Genomic DNA, 25,974 nt, shown 5'->3' with positions numbered 1-25,974 from the left:
AGCTGCCTCCATGTTTTCTTTGAATCCGATCAGCTGATGGCTCATGAGTAGCTCTGATCTCTGCTCTCTTGACATCACATATTTAAGCCATATCCTTTGAATTAAGATTTAAACTATATAATGAGTGTTTGCGGTCAGGAGATCAGAGAGAAGACTTCCTTAAATCCAGTCTGCTGACAACTCATGTGTAAACAGTGACAGCTTGCAAACAGACCCATTTTTAGCCCTTCTATCTCAGAAATAGCTGAACATTTTTAATAAAGACCAATTGGAAAATTACTTTTACCCCAAAATGAGTAAAATACAATCATAAAAAATTGCCCCAAAAGTCTCCATTGCCTAGGCTTTGGTCTTTTATTATTTATATTATTGCATGTTGTTTATATTGGCCTAAAAAAAAATTGATTATTCAGTTAGTATTTATTAAAATATTTCAACAGTTTTTCCTCTGCGGCTTCCCAGCCATCTGTAGAGTGTTGCTTCTCTTTCTCAGTAAATCTGTCAGAAAGCTGCTCTGAGGACTCGATCTGTAGCTCTCTAGCTTAAATGAGTGTTTGAGTAGAGATGGCCTTGCTGTTCACCCAGCGGTCATTTCGCTGCGAACTTTACGCGTTTGCGATTTGCCAAACATGCGAACATATGGCGATGTCCGCCGGCGCCATATTCTTTTGCATTGCGCCAAACTTTGACCCATGACCAGTGATGGCCAGTTCGCAGTGTTCACCGACGAACACATGCGATCTGCAATCTTCACTCCCAAGTCTGGCGCTGCAGAGGCAAGTCCTTATCTGTGCCTGCGCCGCGAGCCGCTCTGAAACACATGCGGTCACCGGGAGCAGGCAGTTCCGAGAACAGCTTAGATCGGGCTGTTCTCGGTGACCGCATGTGTTTCAGAGCAGCTCGCGGCGCAGGCACAGATAAGGACTTACCTCTGCAGTGCCGGACTGCGAACTGGCCATCACTGCCCATGACACATCCATCAGGTGGGACAGGACAGCCAATTGAGACGTTTCAGCACATGGACATACCCCCACCCTATAACAGAACTCGATCTGACAGCCATTTTACATTCTGTGTTTTGCCAGTGTAGGGAGAGGTTGCTTTGTGGAGCAGGGACAGGCTGTTACAGACACCAAACGCTAGCTAATAGGGCCACAAAAGTCCTATTAAGCACTGGTATAGGTGTGCTATCGATGGGTGTGATATACTGAGGGGTGTGATATACCTTCTAACATAGAAAGTATATAGTGCATTTGTATTGGGCAGCAGTTGTGTGCGGTTCTGCTGTGATACTGCAGCTATACAGAGGGACAAACGCTATTAGAACAACTAATTGCAACGGTGTGATATACCTGTTGCCCCAAATAAACAGGGTGGTGTAATATAACTGTTGTGGCAAAAAAATAATAATTGAGGGGTGTGATATATCTGCTTCCACAAAATACTGATTAAGGGGATTAATATACCTGCTTCCACCAAATATTGATTGAGGCCTGCGAGATACCTGCTTCCACAAATACTGCTCTTCTCTAGGGCCTTAGGCACAGGGTCATTTTGAAAATGACAGGCAGAGGAAGAGGCAGGCCGTTCCGCAGGGTTGGTAGGGGTCAGGAAGGTGCACCAGGCCGGAGCCTAAATGGGAAGTTGGAGAAGGCACGTATGATTACTTCAAAGGACGCAGAGTTGGTTGAGTGGCTCATTCAGCCTTCCACTTCTGCAACCTCCTCACTCTCTGCTGTGTGCACCCCCAAAGACACCACCACCATAGCCCCTCCACTCGAGTCAGAGGAATTATTTTCCCATCTATTCCCAGACCTTACCGATGAGCAGCCATTCTTGACATCGGATGAGAAAGAGGAGGTAGCAGCGGCCACCACCCAGCGATCTGACGACAGTACCCAGATCAGCCCAAGAAGGGAAGTCCCTGATGTTGCTGCCTACTCCGAGATCTCAAATGTCAGTGGTGGTAAAGGTGACTATGATGATGTGTCGATTGACGTCACGTGGGTGCCCACAAGATAGAAAGAGGAGGGGAGTTCAGAGGGAGAGACGGAGCAGCAAAGATGGAGGAGAAGCAGACAGAGCTTGCAGGGCACAGGAGGCAAAAAGCAGACTGCAAATGTATCTGGAGTGAGCCGTTCACCATGCACTGTCACTTCTGGCGCTTCCAGGACGCCGGCACATGGCTTCGCATAGTGGGATTTTTTTAGCGTGTCAGCTACTGCTAATTGTGTTGCCATCTTCAACCTGTGCTGTCAACGCATAAGTCCAACACTCACCTAGGGACGACCGCCGTAAGAAGGCACCTGGCCCAAATGGTCGAGCGTAAAAAGTTGATGATGCTGGATAACCCTCTTGCCCAACGGCTGACCGCTGGATTGTCGGAACTGCTAGCCTGCCAACTACTACCATATAAACTGGTGGACTCGGAGGCTTTTAGAAAATTTGTGGCCATTGGCACACCGCAATTGAAGGTCCTTGGAAGGAAATATTTTCCCCAGAAGGGCATCCCAGAACTATATGGCCACGTTCAGCAGCAAGTGAATGTAGCTCTGGCACACAGTGTCGGTGCCAAGATACATCTGACCACTGACACTTGGTCTAGCAAACACGGGCAGGGAAGGTACACAACTTTTACTGCCCACTGGGTGAACCTTCTGACGGGTGTCAAGCATGCAACCCATGGCTTCCGTGTGGATTTGGTGTTACCGCCACGGATTGCACGCAGGCTTTGAGGGGGACTTTAAACTTTTCGGAGATCCCTGGTTTTGTCCGTGGCTGGGGGGAGGAGACCGAGGAAGAGATTCTCCTGGGTGATCAGCAGGAGCCAGGGCGCTCCACCGCTTCCAATTTAGTGCAAATGGGTGCCTTCATTCTCCAGTGTTTGAAGAGGGACCCCCGTATAAAAAGCATAAAGGGCAAGGACCAGTACTGGGTGGCAACGTACTTAGACCCCCGGCACAAACACAAAATGGAGGACCTGTTACCAGCATCACAGAGGGCTGGCAGAATGCAGCATTTCCAGGCCTTGCTGCGAGAGATGCTGCATTCTGCTGTTGCGGGTGCTGGCAGAGGAATTTCCACCCACAACGAAACAAGTGCGGGTACCAATCCTACCGCGCCTGCAAGAAGAGGGCGGTTTGAAGATGTGTTGGTCATTTCGGATATGAGATTCTTTCAGCCAACCCATCGACAGCCGCCCTACGGATCCAGCCTCAGGGAACGCCTAGACTGACAGGTGTCTGACTACATCGGGTTAACGGCCGATGTGGACACTCTGAGAAGCGAGAAACCCCTGGCCTACTGGGTGTGCAGGCGTGACCTGTGGCCAGAGCTTGCACAATTTGCCATGGAACTATTTGCTTGCCCCTCATCGAGTGTCCGGTCCGAAAGAATGTTCAGCGCAGCAGGGGGGGATCGTGACCGATAAGCGCACTTGCCTAGCTCACGACAGTGTGGACTACCTCACATTTCTAAAAATGAATGAGGCATGGATCTTGGAGGAATTCAACACCTGTGACGACCACTTGTAATTGAATTTCCTCATGCCAGCCCACACATATCTGCCACCACCCAGAACAAAGAATGGTCCTTGCCTTATGTATATACAGCCGCATAAAATACCTTTTCTGTCAGGTGAATGCCTAATATTTGGGGCCTGTACTGGCCTACAGTAAAATTTGCATCCAGTGACCGCCTAATGTACCTCCAGCCACATCATCACAAGTTATTTTCTGTCAGGTAAATGCCTAATTTTTTGGGTCTGTACTCCCGTGGCCTAAAATAAAATGTTTCTAGGCTGCAGCAGGGCACATTTTTGAGAGCTTCCCTTTAAGACGCATAAAAATGGCCCGTGAATAAAATACATTTTTTTTGTGGGAATTTTTGCCAATAATCTCCCTCTGGTATGTCACTGTCCATGTTGTGGGACTATTTGTGCACTTCTAGTAAGTACTGGATTTGGTGGCTGCAAACAGGGGCGGACTGAGAACCCTCGGGGCCCCCGGGCAAAATAAATCAAGGGCCCTCTTACAGGCCCCACCCATGTTCTGCTGCAAGCTCCACCCTTGTCCCACCTCCATGCCCCGCCTCCAGCCACACCCTACACAATCTTTAATAAGATTTCAAAGTTAAAATGACACAAAAGGCACCCAGACCACTTCAGCTCATTGACGTGGTCGGGGTACAGTGTCCCTTTTGCAAATCGAGCTGCAATGTTATAGAGAAACTGCATTGTTTACGTTCCAGCAATAAGTCAGCCTCTAGTGCTGGCAGCCACCTGAGGGCTTCCTGGAATAAAACAGACCTTTGGTCTGGTATCTGACGCTGGACGTCCTCACACCCTGCATGATGACCTCCATGGTCAAATTTTTCCCCATAGGAAAGCATTGATTCAATGCATTCGTTTGGGGTGATCTAATCTCAGCGTCCATTAGTGAGCCTCTGTTAGAAGCAGTGTGGGCATAACTATTGTGAAGGGGGCACATATCTGGGCATAACTACTGTGAAAGGGGGGGAGGCCCTTCATAGTAGTTATTAATCCCTTTCAGCAGTCCCCCCTTCAGTGAATGGAGGACTGCTGAAAGGGGTTAATAACTACTGTGAAGGGCCTAGCCGTCTGGGCAACCCCACAGATCATCCCCCCACCCACCTTGTACTTGTTCCACTGATCTGCTACTTGCGGGCTGCGTGGGAATGAGTTCAGTCACTTCGGTGCGCAATCCCATCCTGTGGCGCGTGAGACCCGTGACCTACAGCGGCAGGTCTTGCGGGATCACGCGCTGCAGGACGGGATTGCCCACCGAAGTGACTGAACTCATTCCCACAAGTAGCGGAACAATTACAAGAGGGGTGGGGAATAGCCAAATTAAAAAATATTTTTAACCAAAAGGTGTTATGGAAGCTCTGTGGATGGCACTGTTATGGGGGCTCTGTGGATGACACTGTTGTGGGGGGATCTGTGGATGACACTGTTGTGGGGGGATCTGTGGATGACACTGTTATGGGGGGATCTGTGGATGACACTGTTATGGGGGGATCTGTGGATGACACTGTTATGGGGGGATCTGTGGATGACACTGTTATGGGGGGCTCTGTGGATGACACTGTTATGGGGGGCTCTGTGGATGACACTGTTATGGGGGGCTCTGTGGATGACACTGTTATGGGGGGCTCTGTGGATGGCACTGTTATGGGGGCTCTGTGGATGGCACTGTTATGGGGGCTCTGTGGATGGCTCTGTGGATGGCACTGTTATGGGGGCTCTGTGGATGGCACTGTTATGGGGGCTCTGTGGATGGCACTGTTATGGGGGCTCTGTGGATGGCACTGTTATGGGGGCTCTGTGGATGGCACTGTTATGGGGGCTCTGTGGATGGCACTGTTATGGGGGCTCTGTGGATGGCACTGTTATGGGGGCTCTGTGGATGGCACTGTTGTGGGGGGGTATCTGTGGGTGACACATATATAGCACCTTATGCTATATATGTGTCATCCACAGATCCCCCCATAACAGTGTCCCTGTGAGTGAATGATCCCCAATACAGGGACTGGGGGCCAGGCATCTGGTGTTGTAATGGCAGCGGGGCCCGGTGCAGTCACTGTATTCTATCACACCGGGCCCGCTCACTGTAATAGTAAAATTCCTATGTGAACAAGTTGAAACCCTCTGCGATCTTCTCCCTCTCTGTACTCACAAACTCAGTAGCAGGCCGGGCGGCAGCGCAACTCAGTGACGTCACCTGCTCCTCTCACTTTATGATTGAAGTAGGAGGAGCAGGCGCGTGACGTCAGTGAGTTGCGCTGCCGCCCGGCCTGCTACTGAGTTTGTGAGTACAGAGAGGGAGAGGATCGCAGCGGGTTTCAAGTTGTTCACATATGAATATCAGTATTATAGTGAGCGGGGCCCGGTGTTATGTTATTCTGCGGCGGGCCCCCATCCCGGCCGGGCCCTCGGACCATGTCCGAAGTGCCCGACCGGTCAGTCCGCCCCTGGCTGCAAATATGTTTTTTTAGGTTCGCCTGCCATTAAAGTCAATACAGCGAATGCGCAGTTTGCGAACATTTGATCGCGAACTCACATTCGCGAAACGTCCCGGCCGATGTTCGTCCATCACTATGATCTGTCAGAGAACTAAATTCTTATTAGGAAAGTAAATATAAGAGATAAAGATCAAGCAATTAAAGCAGCTCTCTGATGGATTCACTGAGAAGAAGAAAAAACAACTATCTGCAGATGCAGTGAAAAACAAAAGCCATAGAGGCAAAACTGTTAATAAAGACCAATTTAAAAAATTTTTTTTTAGCCAAAACAAATAGGCAATTCTATGACCCTCTTGCCACTTTCTGAAAATGGATTGTGGGATGTGGTGTGGCTGGAGTAGATTTCAGTCTAGGCACTTGGACAGCCGGAGAAAGGACCTAATTTAAATTGGGGGCATCCTTCGGTGGCACAAGGAATATCACTGGTCTTTAATAAATGACCCCCTGGTCTCTTCAGATTAAACGAGTTATCTAGTGGTGGTTTTCCAAGCTTTGGTCTGCATTATCCTACCATTCCTGGTTCCACTCCTCTCTACTTACCTCTATTTTATTTATTTTTTATTCCTTCTCTTAACCATTTTTTGGTCCTCTTTGTCATGTACTCCAATATGATATGGTTATGCCAGTGTCTTATTGTTTGTCTATAGATTTTTCTTTTGAAAGACTTCCACCTTTATATTTTCACTGCATAGGTGCTAATTGCTGGGAGTCCTCAGTGGTGGAGCCCTTGTGATCTAACATCTATCATCACTGTTCACTAGTACAAGGACCTCACTCCTCCGTTCTGCCTGGAATATATAGGGAAATCCAAACCTGAGCTTAAAGGTGTTATCCAACTTTTTTTCAGACCTCACAGAGAGGTCAGGCCCCGCTGTGGTGATCATACTTACCTGGTCCCTCCTTCTGGGTTCCAGCTCCACCACTGGCTCTGCAGCTCCCTTTCTGTATTGGCATCAGCGGTGACCGGTCATCCATGCAGCACACGACCTGGTGAAGTGCCACATGGGTGACACGTCACCGCTTAGGCTGGTCATTGGCTGCAGCAGTCACATGCCCCATCAGGATGTTGCTGTCGAGAGATTCAAAGTCGCTTAGTTCAAAACTTCATTTGAATGCTGTATGGAGACCAATATAGGCTACGTGGAGGTGAAATTTGTTAAGTCCGAAGTCTGGCAAGACTATAACTGGTAACTCCATACCGAAGACGACTTTGGATTGCAGTTTTAAAATGGTTTTCAAGTTGTACAATCAAATGTCAAAGTTCTTCCCATAAGTCTCGCGACACTTCAGACTTAACGAATTTCATCTCCATGTAGCTCATACATTTGAATGCTGTACAGAGACTGGTCTCCGTACAGCATTCAAATGAAGTTTTGAACAAAGCAACTTCGGCTCTATGACCGAAAACGCTCTTTGCTGAACCCTAATGATCAACACCGCAGGTCCGGCCACTCTATAAGGTCTGAAAAAAAGTTGGATAACCCCTCTAATGAGGTGGACAGAATTAGAAAAACATGACTGCTTTCCTCTAGAAACAGCACCACATCTGTTCACAGGGGTGTGTTTGGTATTGGAGCTCAGCATCATTCATTTGAATGGAGTTGAGCTTCAACAACTCATGGACAGGTCTAGTGCTGTTTCTAGATGAAAGCAGACATACCCCTGTTCCTAGTGAGGAAGAACAGGGAACTGGGTTCGCCCATACCAGTGATCTAATGTTCATCACCTATCCTAGGCCTAGATGATGGATGAGAACCCCCCCGTCATGTAGCTAAAAACCTAAAACCTATTTGGTTTCATATCTTGGTCGCCATATATTAATGTTCTCCAGACTTTCCTATTTTGTAGGGTCTCCAGGCTTCTCAATGAGGTTCAAGATTTCTGCAACTGCTTCCATCCAACTTGTTGCTGGTCTCTCTTCCTTTCACCTTTTCCAAACATCCATTCATGGATTGGCGACCTTATTGGGTCCATTTTGAAGCCTTGGAATGAATATTTCTTGACCTCATTCCATAATAAAAGTGATGTCTTACGTATTACAGTCACATTTGATTCAGCGTTGCAAAACTCTCCAGCTGTACGGAAGAACTTTTTGTCATCTTGCCACATTGTTCTTATGTTCCTCCATTGTTTTATTGTTGCTTCTTTAACAAATTCCAGCAAATTGCTGCATTGTGCTTCAGACGGAGAATGAAGACTACAAAGCTTGAGTTGAATGTGTTGGAACCCAGCTGGAAATGATGACAATATAGAATCAGTCCCATGATCATGAAAATACAAACACCAATGATGAGGGGGAGCTGGATACTGCTAGGACAATGCTGGCTGGCTGCAGAAAAAAAGAAGGCATAATTATTCTACCATGAAATCATACATGTATTTAAATAGAGGATATATAGTACATTCATCTGTTCTCATCTAAGATACAAATTGTAAATGAACCATCAAGAAGGAACCGATAACTGGTGACCTGGCTTCCCAGCTGGAGAATTCAGTGCTTGGAGATATGGAACTATGGAGGTAACCACCATGGTTAGCAATATATCTACTCTAGTAGCACAACTAGAAGTAAATCTTGCCAACACAGGGTCGGATTGGCCCATCAGAAGATCCTCTGTTGGGCTTAGGCTGTGCTACAACAGTGGGCCCCAAAAGTCCAAGAGAAAAAAAAACGTTTGGAGTTGCCTTCTAAGATAATCACTTGCCACTAGTGTCTATGTCTTTGATTCAAAACCTAAAAAACTATATGGATGGTATAGGGGTTGGGCCCATGAAAAAATTGTAACCTCAACCTCTACTTCGAGGGACATTGCTATGGGGGGGGGGGGGGGGGGTTATTAGTACTATGACCTTGGTGTCTTACAGGCTTTGAACACCTTTGGGGGCAATTTCTTTATGGTTGCATTTTACTCATTTTGGGCTAAAAATAATTTCTTCAATTGGTCTTTAATAAACTAAGGGTTTTCACAAACTTTCTAGCTGTGTGAATCCTGTACTTTCACTTTATGCCGATCATCTAATAAACCTTATCTTCAGATTACTAAAAGTTCATAAATGCTTATTTAAGTCACATTCTTATCAGTAAGGTAAGCATTATGATTTAGTGAGTGTTTAGGGGATGAAAGATCAGCAGCCGTCTGCTGAGTTGCCTGGTGGAACAAAGTAAAAATTCAGAGCCTGCTACTAGAGAATCTCAAGGATGCACAGAGAAAGGGGCTCAACATTTTTTTTATAAAGACCAATTGAAAGAAATGATTTGCAGCTCAAAATGAGTACGAGGTGATAATAAAAAAAATTGCCCCCAAAAGTGTTAAGAGATGCCAAGAGCTTCTCTGCCATATAAGAAGACACCAGCATTATATTTTGCATATTATGGCTGGTGGTCCATTTTACACTTTTTGCATTCGACCCAAGAGCTTTTTGTTTACACCACCTGAAGTTATTTCCACCAAATGTGCCTATTTACTAGATTTACCCACTTTTCAGCCAATGGAATGCAATGCATGGTTACGAACATTGGACTGTCCCAAAGATCTGAACTCGGTAAGGTCAAGGTTTGTGCAAAACTACATTAAACTGGGCATTTTTGGAAGCCTTGTGGCAATAGTTGCTGGTTTACAAATGTCTTGTGATTTTGGGTTCAGGTATATACGTGAGAAATGAGCTGTAATCCCGGTCTACAGACATTTTATCAAGACCTTCCTTATAACTTACTGAATATAATTTGATGTCTATACAACTTGTATTTTTCGATTTTTATCCAAAACCACTGGGTGCTATTTAAAAGGTACGTACAGTTTTGCAACTGTTATTGTAATGTTTGAAAAACTTGAAAATGTGCAAGTTTATGAATTTGCAAATAGTCTTGAAAATGTCTTACCATTTTGTGGCTACAGCATCTATGCAGACCGATGTGTCTGCAGTATTACAGACTACACACCAGCCCTGAGTAGTCTTATCCCTTAATCATATATTGCTCTCTTCAGTTTGCCCCTTCTACTGTCTGTTTTAAGTCAATGATGAATTTCAGTGCATTTAGTGAAGGATGCATCCTGATGTGCAAAATCAAAACAGATCCATTTAATTCCTGTATTGAGATCCTCTGTCAGATCTCAATACCGGAATTAACAATGCAAGTGTGTAATAAATAAATAAATACACTAGATTAGGGTATTAATAACTATGTATCTCTGTTACATATATTCCTTAAAGAAGCTGCTAATGTTCACCAAGTACCAAATACCGCAACTTGGTTTTTACTTACCATAGATGTAGCTGGCCTCTGGGTCCCTGAAGCGCACCCTTCGTTCAGACTTGTGCTGTGCACCATCGTCCCCTCGATCCACCGTCCGCCTTCTTAGTATAGATGGAGGCATCTGCATACAGAGGATTTTGGACATTCATGAGCCTATGGGTTCCATTTATGAACATATTGTCGACAGTGGTTTGCAACCTGTGGCTCTCCAACTAGGAAACTAACACTCCCAGCATGTCCTGTAGAAAAGCCATTGGCTGTCTTGCTAGGAGTCGTAGTTTCCTACAACCTAAGAATAGCAGGTTGCAGACCCCTGGAATAGCGATACTAAGATCCATTAACCCGGTGGAGAGGGAATTTACTCACTTTTCTCATTCCCATCAGTCTTGGTCCAGACTGGATTATGTCTTGTCCTCTAATAAGCTCATGGAGAGAGTAGTAGCGACTGAAATATCGGACATGGTAATATCTGATCATGCGCCGGTCTCCATAGTTTTAGCAGACATTATTCCAAAGGGGACGGATTATATCTGGAGACTCCCCACATATCTAGCCACAGATGAGGAATTCATAGATAGATTGAGAGGGTGGTGGTGGGAGTTCTCAGAGAATAATGTAAATCATAGGGAGAACCATAGCTTGTTCTGGGATACGGCTAAGGCTGTAATTAGGGGACAGATCATCTCTTTCACGGCGGCAAAAAAGAAGAAAATAAAGTTTAATTTACAGCAGGCCACGGAAGCGGTCCGCGTGGCCTACACCACTTTTTTAACTGATCCCTCGGATCTGAATAGAGTTAAATGGGTTACCGCGAAACATAGCTACGACCACCATTTACATCAGCAGACAAAACTATATATGGATCATAAGCAAGCATCATTATTTAAGTTTGGGAATAAGTCAGGCAAAATGCTGGCTAACCTACTGAGGCCCTTATACCAGCCCTCACACATTAAATGCATTAAAAATGATAATGGGGAAAAATTGACTGATCCCAAAAAAATAACAGATCACCTTGGACGATATTTTGAGCGGTTATATATGCAGGAAGAATATGAGTCAGTTAGGGCGGAGGAACTCCTTGCCGGTGTTTCTCTTCCTAAATTGTCAGAGGAGATGCTATCTCAAATAAATAGACAGATCACTGAGGAGGAGGTTAAACTGACTATAAAGTCTCTGAAAAACGGCAAGGCGCCGGGCCCGGATGGGTATTCGGCAGAATTCTACAAGGCATTGCCTACTGAGGTGACCCCAACTTTGACGGCCCTTTTTAACTCATGCCTACAGGGAGGGGATATAATGGCCTCGGGCAACATGGCTCATATAAAACTTATCCCTAAACCCGGAAAGGATTTAACATTACCCGGCTCATATAGGCCAATCTCGCTAATTAACCAGGATTTAAAAATATTGTCCAAGTTGATGGCAAATAGGTTAGCAATATACATGCCTAATTTGATTGGCCCCCACCAGGTAGGTTTTATAAAGGGTAGGGCAGCAGTGTCAAACATAAGGACGGTTTTGGCAGTCCAGGATTTTCTGTCAGGAGGCGACACTAATCAATGCAGCCCTGCCTTGCTATCAGTGGACGCAGAAAAGGCTTTCGACAATGTGAACTGGAAATGGCTCAAGAGATCCCTGGAAGCCTTTGGTTTGAGTGGTCCTTTTGGGATTTTCTTGGACAGGCTATATAAAAATCCTCAGGCTAGGGTAAATACCCTGGGATTTTTGTCGGAACCTTTCTGTCTCTTTAAAGGTACAAGGCAGGGCTGCCCTTTATCACCTTTACTTTTTAATTTAGCTTTGGAGCCGTTGGTTCAGTTCCTAATGCAGTCTACGATATATAAGGGTATCAAAATTAGGAATAGAGAGGTAAAGCTGATCTGCTTTGCGGATGATGTCTTGCTATTTGTGAACTCACCGAAGGCTCACCTTAAGAATATCCTAGATTCCATCCAATATTATGGGAAGGTTACGGGGTACCGAATAAATGTGGGCAAGAGTCAACTACTATATCTAGGAGACAGGGGGCCTGGGAGGGAAGGAGGGGAAGGGAGTTTAGAGGTTGACATAACTCACACTTACCTGACCTATCTAGGAATCAAGGTAGGGAGGAAATCTTCTGATCTCTACCAGCTAAACTATGAACCCCTGATCAGGAAAATCGAGTTGGAATTAGAGAAATGGTTGCAATTGCCATTAACGCTGTTTGGAAGGGCACATCTCTTGAAAATGGTGAGCTTCGCCAGACTGCTATACCCTATGCAGACCATACCATTGTTGATAAAGCATGGGGATGTAAACAGGTTACAAAAAGCTTTCTCCCGTTTCTTATGGAGGGGAAAGAGGGTGCGTATTGCATACGACAAGTTGTGTTTAACAAAATGGGAGGGAGGTCTACAGCTGCCGAATATTAGACTTTATAATGTCTCATCACTATTTAGACATGTGAGAGATTGGGTGAAGGGTACATCACAGTTTTCCAATACCCCCCTCGAAAGGGAATTGGCGCATCCCTGGGACCTGGTCGCCCTTTTACATACCAGGATCAGGGATACTCCAGTGGGAATAAAACACCTTAGTTTGATTAGGGATACTATGACGGCCTGGAGATTAGTAAGGAAGCTATATAAGTTGCCCATGTATATTACCCCATATATGCCATTGTGGTCCTTGCCAGGTTTCTCGCAGGGTAGGCAATCCAAGATGTTTGTACAGTGGAGAGAAAAGGGCATACATACGGTAAAACAGATTTTGTCTACCTCAGGGACGGGAATCATGGGGTGGCAAGAGCTCCAGTCTAAATATGACTTGCCGGCCTCTCATTTCTTACCATATGGGCAGATTTTGTCGTACTGCAAGTCGCAATCAGCGATTTTGGGGGAGTCAGAGAGGATGGGATGGTTCGAGCACTTGGTGGGATCCCAGGAGACATCCTTGTCTGATTTGTACAAAAAGGTTAGAAATGTATATTTGTCCCCGACTGGGGCAAAAGTGTTCAAAAAATGGGAGGAGGAATTAGGAGACACTTCTCTGATAGGGAAATTACGGGAAGGCCTGGAAAGGGTGAGAGGGGCCATCTGCAGTGAATCTTGGAGGGAGATGCACTTTAGAATATTACATAAGGCGACATATGCATTTGATCTTTCGTATAGAGATGCGCCAAGTCACTACCTAAGGTGGTGCCCAAAGTGCCACCTACCGAAAGCAGGCTTGTTACACGGGTTGTGGGAATGCCCGGTTTTGCAGCCGCTATGGCATGAAACTACTAGTTACATAAAAGAGGTCTGGGGGATAGAACCCCAGCTTACCCCACTTAACTGCATCTTTCAATATGTTCCGTTGGATCGGAGGGGTGAAATCACACACTCTACTCATATTAAGGGGGTCCATCTATTCTTATTGGCAGTCAAGAAAACTATTCTTAGACATTGGATAAAGGCGTCCATACCCACATTAGATGAGGCGATAGGGACAATGAAGCATGTTCTTTATATGGATCGGTTAGACGCGGAGAGCAATAAGGAGAAAGCGACCAAGCAGTTCTTCCATAAGTGGAGACAGTTCATAGAATTCTCCTTGGATTTGGTAGAGAGGAAAGAGGTTGTGTCGCCTTTCCTTAACACCAAATGGTATTTGGAGGAACAACTGAAGGGGACATTAGGAAATCTGGTGGTGGATTAAGGGGTATACCAAAGTTTATGAGATGACATGGCACTTGGAGAGGACCGAATGGATGGGTGGCAGGATGGTAGCGAAACTGGGCCCAAATCGGCTACGAAGTGTATAGATTGTGACCAAAGGTATTCTGGTTATAAGGTTTGTTTTGTTGCGGGGGGAAGGGGATTCTTAAAAATGTATGAGGAGATGGAAAATTGAATTTTGTTGTCATGCAAAATGGATGGAATTGTAATTATGCACTAAGTACAATGTATGAAGCTTTAAACAGTGTCTGTATGCGAAATGATTCTCCTTTAATAAAATGTGTTTACAAAAAAAAATAGCGATACTATACAGGTGTGGGCTGAGAGTCATCTAGACCCCCGGACTTTCAAGGTCATTTGTCTCACTTGAGCATTTGTCACGTGTTACATTTTTTACAGGTCTTACCACAAAACTTTAATTAATGGGCCCTTGGGCACTGGGATAGCTAACCTCTTTACATGTAATGGCCTATCTTCACTGTCTGATCGGTGGGGGTCTGACACCCCGCACCCCCGCCATCTATGGCACTGGAACTTAGCAACACCATCTGTTGTGCAGTGGATGGAGCTGGTTTCCATTCACTTCAATAGGAGCAGCGCTGCAGTAATCACCTCTATTCACGGCACAATGCACCGAGCTGTGAAGGTTCTGCAGAATAGCCGATTGGTGGGGGTGCGAGGTGTCAGACCCCCAACGATCAGCAAGTGAGGATCAGTCATCACTTGTAAAGACAGAGACAACCCCTTTAAATGTTACTCAACCCTCAACTTTGTAGATTTTGTTTTAAACATCTGGTGGCTCCTTTAGTGTCTTTGTTTGCATTCCCCACGATATCACATAGTGGACAATCCTTTCTTAGACGTCTGCATTGTACTGTGTCCTTCTATTAATCCTCTTGGAAATGTAAGAATAAATTGTCAACTTGCTGTTGCCATTCAAATTATCATGTGTGTCCTAACAGCCTGACCCTGATGGCACTGATTGGACCCTGTTATACTGCTGCCACCGATTGGACCCTGTTATACTGCTGCCCCCGATTGGACCCTGTTATACTGCTGCCCCCGATTGGACCCTGTTATACTGCTGCCACCGATTGGACCCTGTTATACTGCTGCCCCCGATTGGACCCTGTTATACTGCCGCCACCGATTGGACCCTGTTATACTGCCGCCACCGATTGGACCCTGTTATACTGCCGCCACCGATTGGACCCTGTTATACTGCCGCCGCCGATTGGACCCTGTTATACTGCTGCCGCCGATTGGACCCTGTTATACTGCTGCCACCGATTAGACCCTGTTATACTGCTGCCACCCAATGGACCCTGTTATAATGTGTACGGACGAGCCCCATTGACAGGGGGGATGGTAACACCCAGTTTTCATTTTATTCAGACATTTCCAGGTGAAATAACAGATGAACGGCACAACACAGACTCATAAATAAAATAAAAGCTGGTTCAGAAATGTCATTTTATGGGGAATGCATGCACTTGGAAGAACTTCGCTGCCTGCATACCCGTGACAACACCTAATACATTTTAAAGCACATAAGGCCATTTTTTAAATGCGGCGCGTAAATCCCGCCCATTTAGTCTCAATCAGAATTTAAAGCGTACACAAATGGCCTTAAATTGGCATTCCGATTGTTATCCCCTAGCCACAAGAAGATGAGTGAGGAGCTGACAGAGGGAGCAGGAGGAGCAAGGGTGCACAGAAGTGGCTTGGGCCCGCCCCCAGTGCACTTAACTGATTTGTATATGGATTAAAAGTCCTGAAGCAACAGATCAGTGAGAAATATCATTATATTCAGCTGAGCTAGGACTACAAGTCATTGTGCTGAGAAATCCAAACAATAGGGAATCCTTCCTCTGGGAACCCCACCGATCATGAGAACGGGGACCCCATACCTCTCGGAGCCCCCCCAACGTGATTGGAGCAGCAAGTCAAGTACAGTAAAGTGCTCAGATATCTCTGGGACTCCCATAGAGATGAATGGCGCAGCAGTGTGCACCCCTGACCTGCTACTCTGTCCATTTCGGGGAGCTCCAAAGGGTACAGGGTCTCCATTCTCGTGACTGGTGGGGGTCCAAACATTAGGACCTCCACCTATCTAATAGCCATCGCCTAACCTGTGGATCGGGGGTTACCTTGTAACCACCAGATCCATATAGATCTTGCGGTAATTCTCTGGTCTCATTTCGCAGCCGTGTTAACTCGAGCCGTTCATTACCGCCAGACAGAAGCTTTCCTTCGCCTTTTATTGTTCTCTAAAGATGCCATAAATATAATATTTGTTTTAGAAATTGCTTAACGCTATATGCCGGAGATTCGGAGCCGTCACGCCGCTAATAATCTTCTGTCAGCACAATTTCAGCTCTCATTTGGCGAGATGAAAAATGCGCATAAAAAAAAAAAAATCATCCTGGAAAGAGTTCACTTTAAGGAGATTACCTTTGCTGGAGGACATCTGGTTCAGTTCAGTGCATTTTCTGCATATATTCACCTGCTTCTCTGCGTTTCTAATATCCTCCTCTGCCCCCGAGGTCTTTCACGTTATTTTTTTTTATATGATGATTTTTGCAGTCCTGCTCTGGGTTGAGAAATGCCTTGTTTAAAATAAGATTCCTTGAAATTAAAACTCTTTTTTATATAATTCTCCTTTCATTTTCTGGCCTATCCTTTGTATTCTGTATTATAATTTAGAGCTTGTGGCGTTATCATCATATTCTGTCTATTACAGTGTCTACTGTAGCGGGCGGATTTTCTATGGGGTTGGCTATTACAGTATTAAAGGTAGTCTGCCACCACTATTAGACCAGGCGCCATCTCTTGAAGTATTAGCTCGGCTGAAGGTAATGATACCTTATACTTTGTCGCTTCATTCTGGAGAAAAAGTACTTTTTATTCATATGCAAATGAGCAAGGGGGAGGGCCCAAGCCGCTCTGTATCCCTCGCTCCTCCTGCTTCCTGTGCCAGCCCCTCCCTCTCCTTCTTGATTGACAGGGCCAGGTTCTTGCCCTCAACCCTGGAATAGATGGACCTTTAACAGTTGAGCTCAGGTCCTTTCTTTGTTTTATAAGACTGGTTGCTCCCCTGCAGGTTTTACAAAGTGTTGAAGAACCCCTTTAAAGCCTATATAAAGCCTCATTCACATGTCCGTGCTTAATTCCGTGAGCAGGTGGTCATTGATGCATCCGTGAAGAATCCGTGGGTCAGTTTTCTGCTGTCCGTGTGCCATCCGTGTTTCACTGACAATAAACAGCTGAAAAATACTTTTCAAAGCATCTCTTTTTAATGATTCGTGAAACACGGATGCAATATGGATGGCATCCGTGATTTTTACGTACCCATAGACTATAGTGGACGTGATGAATCCGTGAACATGGACATAATAGACCATGCATCCGTGCTAAAAACACTGACCCACGGACCGTACTACAACACTGATGTCTGAATACACACATTAAAATGGAGAACACGTACAGCACACGTCCGTGAAATACGGACGTGTGAATGAGGCTTAACAGGTGAGTGTCCTGGCCACACAGAGGGTCTACTGACCCTAACTTGCAGCATCATTGATCCCTATGATGCTGTGAATTCAGGCGGCACCTGGCCGTAACACAGATGCAAAAATGTACCAGTAATGTAGTAGGCTTGCAATCACGGAGAAGAGGCTTTGCTATTCGGTCAAAATGGGAAACAGTGTATTAGGTAAGTGCTTTATTCCGGAGTAATCCCCATCATCCAAACAGGCTTAAAGGCGTTGTTCATCCCCAGGGACCTTTCGTGGCAGATCCCTCAAGAGTAGCCGGACCTGCAGAGGTTATCATTCTTACTGGATCCCTGCCTCTGGTTTTCTGATTCTTTCGCTCCCCCTGCAGTTCTCCCTGTGTCAACCTCCGGTTTGATGGGCGGCCGCGCCCGTGACATGTACCCCATGCATCACATGACCTGATGACATGATGCATGGGGTGCACGTCACTGCTTCGGGCCAGTCATTGGCTGCAGCAGCCACGTTACACGCATCAACTCATAAGACCAGAGAGCTGCAAGGGAGCTGGGAACCTAGTGGTGGGCATCAGGTAAGTATGACTCCCTCCGTGGGTCTGACCACGCTGGGTCGGGGAAGTCTGGGGGTGAACAACCCCTTTATGATGGCAGACACCTGCAGTCATACAGCCAGTTAAGGTGTGTCCAAGATGGTGGTCATAGATGACCTGGCTTGGAATGATGCACATGGAGCCAAAATTAAAACATTCAAATCTCCCAAGCCCCGTCACAATTGGTAAATACGAGAGGTTGGTGAATCTGCAGGCATGCAATGATCCGAGTTGTACTTTATACACTAAGGTATTAAAATCGATTAAATGAAGTTCTTACCTAATTACCCCCAATGGCGTTTTCTGCAGGAACGGTTCACTTTCATGGACCGGTTACAATCTTGTGTGTTGTGGACCACAATAAGACTGCAGGGAGCGTCCATTATACTTTACCGTCAGGTTAAATTAATTATTTCTCAAGTTCTAAACTTAAAGTATCTTCCTGAGTGTACTTACCCTTCAAGGATCATTTGTCTTCCCATCTATTAAGTCGTTAACGATTAGGCCAATGCCTTTGGTTTCCAACAGAATTATTTCCCTTCTAACTTATTTCTTGAATTGTTAAAATAGTTTATAAAGTGACGGTTTCCTGAGACTGGACAGGCAGCCTTTCGCTTTTTACCTCTACCATTGACAATGGTGTTACATTTACACAATAGGCCTCAGCCGATAGGAGGCCCTGAGGGAACATCTGTGGTCTACTTGGTGGGTGCAGTCAAAGGCTCTGTTCACACTATGATTAAAGGGGTTGGTTACCTATGGGGGAGGTCTGCTGGGCAGACCTGCAGAAGAAGTTATACTTACCTGCTCCCCAGCGCTGGGTCCTGGCTCCTTCGTTCCTCAGCCTTGGTTGCTTTGTTCAAGTCACCCACTCAACATCTGCTTTGACACCATTGCAGCCAATCACTGGCAGCAGCAGTGACTTTCTCCGCTTGTGTCATGTCACGTGATGCAAAGGGAGCAGGTCACTGCTTTGGTTGTGGTGTTGATGCGACAGTGGGGGACCCAAGCAAGGCAGCCGAGGAGCCAGGACTAAGTTCAGTTCAACAGGTAAATATGCTTTTCTTTGCTTCCCCCCCAACCACCTAAAAAGTGGCCAACCCCTTTAGCATCTGGAAAATTCCAAAACGCCTACATCAAACATATCCATATTTCTCCTCTCCGTAATTTTGGCACACATCGGATGTATATTACTGCCAAGAACTGAACTTAGCTTCTTCTCACTCACACTCTAAGTTCAGTTCTTGGCCATTATTCTCCACATGTGACTCAAATGCTGTGGTGGTTTCACAAGGTAGTTTTTCACAGCCTGGACAAACGTGGCAACTGGATATGGTGTTGGCTATAGGCATTTTCCACAGGCCTCTAGATTGACCCAAGTTGTGGAGCCATCTGCACTAGTGATGAGCGAGCACCAAAGTTATCCGGTGTTCGGTCCGAATACATCGCGATATTCGTGTGCTCGGCCGAGCACCCGAGTATAATGTAAGTCAATGGTAGACAACCAGGCACCCCCTGATCGGATGAAGGGGGGGTGCATGGACCATAGGAAAAGGTCTGAAAGTGATGGCAACATCTCTGAAATCGATCAGGAACAGCAGGGGGACCATGTCTGGATGCATCTTGGACACCAATGTCGCTGCTGGGAACCATGTTGTCCAAGTTGTACGCCACTTTTACGGACTGACAAAAAAAAAAACTCCCTAACCCCGACCCTACAAAAAATTAAAATAAATCCTTTTTAGAGAGAAAATTGTTAGGAAACTTTCTTTCCTGTAGATTCAAGTGTATATACAGTGTAAGTGCTGTCAAAAATTACAAGGAAGAAGCACTCCGATACAACCTGTATATCACATAATGGAGGGCCTCATTCACATTGTGGTACAATTGTTCAGGTAGTGGGACTCCTACACTCAGACAGCCTATGCACTAAGTGCAAGGGCTGCCAAAAATTACAAGGAACCGGCACTCCAAAACACCCTTTATTACACATAAAGGAGGGCATCATACACACCCTTCAAAAATTATAATTAATGGCCTGCTGGTAACCCTCAAAAAACATTAGGAGCAAGGGCCTGCTGGTTACCCTCTAAAACATTACGGGTGAAGGCCTGCTGCTGAGCTGACCCTCTTAAACATTATGGCTGAGGGCCTGCTGGTGAGCTGACCCTGGAAAACATTGGAGGTGAGGGTCTGAAGGTGAGCAAACCCCATAAAACATTGTAGTGAGGGCCTACAGGTTAGCAGACCGTATTAAATATTGGAGGTGAGGGCCTGAAGGTGAGCAAACCCCATAAAACATTGTACTGAGGGCATATATACTGTATGGAACAGCAGGAGGAGAAAACAAGATTCAAACATATACCCTTTTTTGGAGGTGAAAAGGGTGCATCTGAATCTTGTGGATTGAGTACATTGTAAAGCATACATTTAAATTGCGTGTTTGTTCCTCATTAGCTCAGCGTTCCTCTGGTGAAGTAGAGAAGTCAGGGGCAATCCAGGCCTTGTTCATTTTGTATCTGAGTCAACCTGTCAGCATTGCCAGTGGACAAGCGGATACGCTTATCTGTTATAATGCCACCAGCTGCACTAAATACACACTCAGACAATGCGCTGGCGGCAGGGCAGGCCAGCACCTCCAAGGCATAGAGCGCAAGTTCGGTCCACGTGTCCAGCTTGGACACCCAGTAGTTATAAGGCACCGAGGGATCATTCAGGACGCTGACACTGTCTGCTACGTACTCTTTCACCATCTTCCAAAACTTGTCCCTCCGCGAGCCACTAGGCCGCGCTTCAGGGTGAGGTTGCTGGCTGGGTGTCATAAAAGTGTCCTATGCCTTGGACAGTGTTGCCCTGCGTTTGTTGGAACTGGTGTGTGTTCCCCTTGTCTTCCTTCCTCGGTTGCCAAAGGAAGTACAAACTCTGCCGCCAGCATTGTCAGATGTAAATTTTTGGAGCAATTTCTTAACAAGGACCTTCTGGTATTGCACCATTTTACTTGTCCTCTCCACCGCAGGAATGAGAGATGAGAAGTTCTCCTTGTAGTGGGGGGTTGAGAAGGGTGAATACCCAGTAATCTGTGTTGTCTAAAATGCGTATAACGCGAGGGTCGCGGGAAAGGCAGCCTAACATGAAGTCAGCCATGTGTGCCAGAGTACCAACAGGCAAGACGTCTATGTCGACGTCAGCATGACTCTCCATCTCCTTCTCCTCATCCCATTGTGCCCATCCACGTCGAACCAGTGGAATTTAAGTTCTGTCGGTAGTACCCTCTGTAGCAGAGGCAACATTCTCCAGCTCCTCCTCCTCCTCATGGTCTAATTCGAGAAGACTAAATGTGGGTGGTCTGGCTATCACCCACACTAATGTCCTCCCCCATTTCCACGTCTGCCACAGACGTCATCCTTAATTGTGAGCAGCGATAGTTTGAGTAGACACAGAAGTGGGATGCTTACGCTGATTATAGTGTTATCGCCACTAACCATCTGTGTGGATTCCTCACAGAGGTCTGCCATCAATGCCCACTCCTCGCTTGTGAATAGTGGAAGTTGACTCGAAAGGCGACAACCATGTTGCAGCTGGTATTCCACTACTGCCCTCTGCTGCTCACAAAGCCTGGCCAACATATAGAACGTAGAGTTCCAGCGCGTGCTCACGTCGCAAACAGTTGGTGAGCTGGAAGCCCCAAGCGCTGCTGCAGTGTTGACAGAGTGGCTGAAGCTGTGAACGACTTGCGGAAATGGGCACACACGCAGCGCGCCTTTACTAGTTGCTCTGTTAAATTTGGGTATGTTTTAATAAAGCACTGAACTGAGTTTAATACGTGCGCTAGGCATGGCACATGCATCAGGTTGCCGAGCTCCAAAGCCGCCACCAAGTTACGGCCATTGTCCAACACAACCATGCCTGGTTGTAGGTTGAGTGGCGACAGTCACAGCTCGGTCTGGTCCCTTATACCCTGCCACAGCTCTGCGGCGGTGCGCTGTTTGTCCCCTAGGCAGATCACTTTCAGCACGGCCTGTTGACGTTTCCCCACAGTAGTGCTACACTGCTTCCAGCTACCGACTGATGGCTGACTGCTGGAGGTAGAAGTGGTGGAGGTAGCGGCGGAAGAGGAGGAGGAGAAGTGGGGGTTGGAGCCAGTAACATAGCTGCTGGCAGAGACCCAGATGGACGTAGGGCCTGCAATCCTGGGCGTGGGTAGCACCTGTGCCATTCCAGGGTACGACTCATTCCCGTCCTCCACAACATTCACCCAGTGTACGGTCAGGGAAATGTAGCGTCCCTGGCCACCAGCACTTGTCCGTGGTGAAGTGGACCTCTGGGACACATGTTGGTGTAAGGCGGGCACTGCACACCATGAAAAATAGTGGCGGCTGGGGACTGCGTACTGAGGGACGGCTGCCGACATCAGGCTGCGGAAGGCCTCAGTCTCCACAAGCCTATGTGGCAACATTTCAAGGGCCAGTAATTTTTAAAGTTGCGCATTTAGAGCTATAAACAGTGGGTGGGTGGCTGGGTATTTCCGCTTGCGTTCAAATGCCTGGGGTAAGGACAATTGGACGCTGCGCTGGGACAGGGAAGTGGATGTATTTGCTGATGGTGCATGCGAAGGCCCAGGTGCAGGGCAAGGGGTATCCGGACCAGCGCCTTTGACAGGAGATTGGCCAGCAGTGCATAACACAGGGGAAGAGGAGGCAGTGGGGTGGCCGGCAGACCCAGATTGTGGACGCAGGCGTTCGGCCCACTGATTAGGGTGCTTGGATGCCATGTGGCGGATCATGCTGGTGGTGGTGAGGTTGCTGGTGTTCGCGCCCGGCTCATTTTGGTACGGCACAGGTTGAAAACTACCACTCTTTTGTCGTCTGCACTTTCCGCAAAAAAGCGCCATACTGCGGAACACCTACCCCTTGGCAAGGGAGACTTACGCATGTGGGTGCTCGGTGTAACGGTTGCAGGCCTGTTTGGTGTGGGCCGACTTCTCCCTTTTGCCACCCCACTGCCTCTTACAGCTTGTTGCGGTGCTGCAGATCCCTCCCCGTCTGTACTGCTTTCCTCGCTCGGCTTTTCACCTTCCCAAGTTGGGTCAGTGACCTCATCGTCCACCACCTCCTCTTCCACTTCCTCATCCCCATCCTCCTGACTTGACCTAAGCACAACCTCAGTGATTGACAACTGTGTCTCATCCTCATCCACCTCGTGAACAAATAATTGACGTTCACCACCCTCATCTTCTTGACCCTGTGATAGGTCAAGAGGTTGTGAATCAGGGCACAAGATCTGTGCCTCTTCAAGCGTGCTTGTCGAGAGGGCGCACATCTAGTGAAGGCGATGAAAATAGGTCCTGGGAATGTCCGAGTGTGTTATCAACGGTTTGTCCGACTCCTGACTCTACATGGTGGGAGAAAGGAGGATGAGAGTGAGGATTCTGTGGACCAGACTCTTTGCTAATGAGACTGGTTTTGGTGGAAGAGGGGGTGGAAGAATAATCTTCTGTTATCCAACCGACCACCTGGTCGCACTGGTCCGACTTGGACAGTGTTGTCCTGCGACGCCAAGTTAACTGTGAAATGAAACTGGGTATGGTGTTTTTTTTCTTTTTTCCAGCTTCACCGGCAGCTGGCACAGTTTCATTACGCCCAGGGCCACGGCCTCTGCCTGAACCGTCAGCAACACGCCCACTTCCCCATCTCTTAGTGCTCGCCTTCTTCATATTAAAAGTTTTATTGTATAGATGTTGGACAACGTTGTTAAATTTGCCACCAGCAAAAAAAATTCTCTCCTGGATTACTGTATATATGGTTGCAGCCTAAATGCAGACACAGATGTGACCTAAACCAGTAAAATTTGTCACAAATATAAATAATTCTTTGATGAATTACTGTATATAACGGTTGTGGCCTAAATTCACACACAGATGTGACCAAAACCAGTGAAACTTGTCACAAATAGAAATATTTCTCCAGTGAATAGCTGTATATATGGTTGTGGCCTAAATTCACGCACAGATGTGACCAAAAGTAGTGAAATATGTCACAAATAGAAATAAATCTATGCTGAATTACTGTATATATGGTTGCAGACTAAATTCACACACAGAAGTGACCAAAACTAGTGAAATTTGTCCCAAATAGAAATGATTCTAGGCTGGACTACTGTATATAACGTTTGTGGATTTAGCGCGCACACAGATGTGGCACAAATTAGGTTAATTTCCCCAGAAAAATAAATTTCTATGATGGAGCGGTGTGTATCTCACTAGCAAGCACACTCTAGTGAATTACCCCCTTTTTAGAATTTCTGCTGAACACACTGCTTTCTGATGGTGTACTGTAGATCTCACTTCTTTCTTTTGAAAGCTTTTTGGTACTGAACCCAGCGATTTTCCAGCCCTGCACTATCTGTCCCTCCCTGCAGACGCCAGTCCCTAATACTGCTGAATTTAACCCTTGTTAAAAAATTCATAAATGCTGCACTGCTGTCAAACACACACTTTAGTCCTGAGGAGGACTGCTGTCAAGAGCTTTTTGGGAGTTCAATCGCTGTAATTTCAGCAAACCGCTATATGTCCTTGTCTACTGTCGTCTCTCTCCGACGCTGAATGATCCGAGTGAGGGACGTCGGCGCCTATATAGACTACTACCACGTGTTCCGGCCAGCCAACCAGTGTAAGGCTTATAGCTAACATGGCAACTCAAAAATATCTCCCGCATCCGTGCTTTCCTTAGCTTTGAATCTGCGAAAATGCTTGTACATGCCCTCATCATCTCCCGCCTAGACTACTGCAACATTCTCCTCTGTGGCCTTCCATCTAGCACTCTCGCACCCCTCCAATCTATCCTCCACTCTGCTGCCTGACTAATCCACCTCTCGCCCTGTTACCCCTCTGCCTCTCCCCTCTGACAATCCCTTCACTGGCTCCCCATTGCCAAACGAATTCACTTCAAAGTACTAAAAAATACATACAAGGCCGTCCACAACCTGTCCCCTCCCTACATCTCTGAGCTACTTTCCCGATACATCCCCACACGCACTCTCCGATCCTCACAAGACCTCCTTCTCTCCTCTTCTCTTATCACCTCTTCCCACAATCGCCTCCAAGATTTCTCCCGTGCATCCCCCATACTCTGGAGCTCGCTACCCGAACATATCAGACTCTCACCTACAGTGGAATCCTTCAAAAGAAACCTAAAAACCCACCTCTTCAGACAAGCCTACAACCAGTGACCCTGCTGCCTCTATACCGCCATGACCAGCTTCACCCTCTCCTACTGTGTCCTTCTCCCATACCATGTAGATTGTAAGCCCTCGCGGGCAGGGCCCTCTCCCCTTCTGTACCAGTTTGTAACTCATCTTGTTTATGATTAGTGAAATTGTCTGTATCATGTATGTGCACCGCTTATCATATGTACAGCGCTATGAAATGAATGGCGCTTTAATAATAATAATAATAATGGCATTACACTGGAGGGAATTACTTACCTGAACGCTGATTGAATGCTTCAAGAGCGGAGACTTGAGCAATGCGACAAGCACACGTGGTATTCGGCTGAGTACCGCCACGTGCCGAGCATAGCGATGCTCGAGCCGAACATGCACACTCATCACTAATCTGCACCTCATCCAATGGACCATATGTGCACCAGTCAACACCAAGAATGGCAGCCCATCTTGGAGGCACTAACTGTTGTCAACTGGCTTCATTTGGCATTACAATACCAGCATGAACAAGAGTGGTGCTTTTTCTGAAACAGTCTTTTATCTAAACTTAGATGACCTCTGCACAAGGTTTTAGGACTCCATGTAGTGGGCAATGGGGCATGGAGCAGAAAGAATGTAAATCCAGAACTCAGCTTCTTCTTACTC

General features: G+C 46.5%; 2 protein-coding genes across 2 annotated transcripts in view; one reads left to right on the top strand and one right to left on the bottom strand.

The window, feature by feature from the left end:
- TMEM179 (transmembrane protein 179) overlaps window positions 1-15,420 on the top strand; it is a 31,984-nt gene extending 16,564 nt beyond the window's left edge. Inside the window, exon 5 of the mRNA XM_044271996.1 lies at window positions 14,964-15,420. The gene's annotated coding sequence lies outside the window, so the exon portion shown is untranslated. The remainder of the gene's footprint in view (window positions 1-14,963) is intronic.
- C11H14orf180 (chromosome 11 C14orf180 homolog) overlaps window positions 6,025-25,974 on the bottom strand; it is a 30,968-nt gene continuing 11,018 nt past the window's right edge. The window contains exons 2-3 of the mRNA XM_044271997.1: window positions 10,307-10,418; window positions 6,025-8,371 (exon numbers count right to left, since the gene is read on the bottom strand). Of these exons, the coding sequence (XP_044127932.1) occupies window positions 8,175-8,371; window positions 10,307-10,418 (309 nt within the window). The 3' untranslated portion in view covers window positions 6,025-8,174. The remainder of the gene's footprint in view (window positions 8,372-10,306; window positions 10,419-25,974) is intronic.

Source organism: Bufo gargarizans, chromosome 11 (genome assembly GCF_014858855.1).
Source record: "Bufo gargarizans isolate SCDJY-AF-19 chromosome 11, ASM1485885v1, whole genome shotgun sequence".
Taxonomy (NCBI): domain Eukaryota; kingdom Metazoa; phylum Chordata; class Amphibia; order Anura; family Bufonidae; genus Bufo; species Bufo gargarizans.
This window is presented reverse-complemented; position numbering and strand designations above follow the sequence as displayed.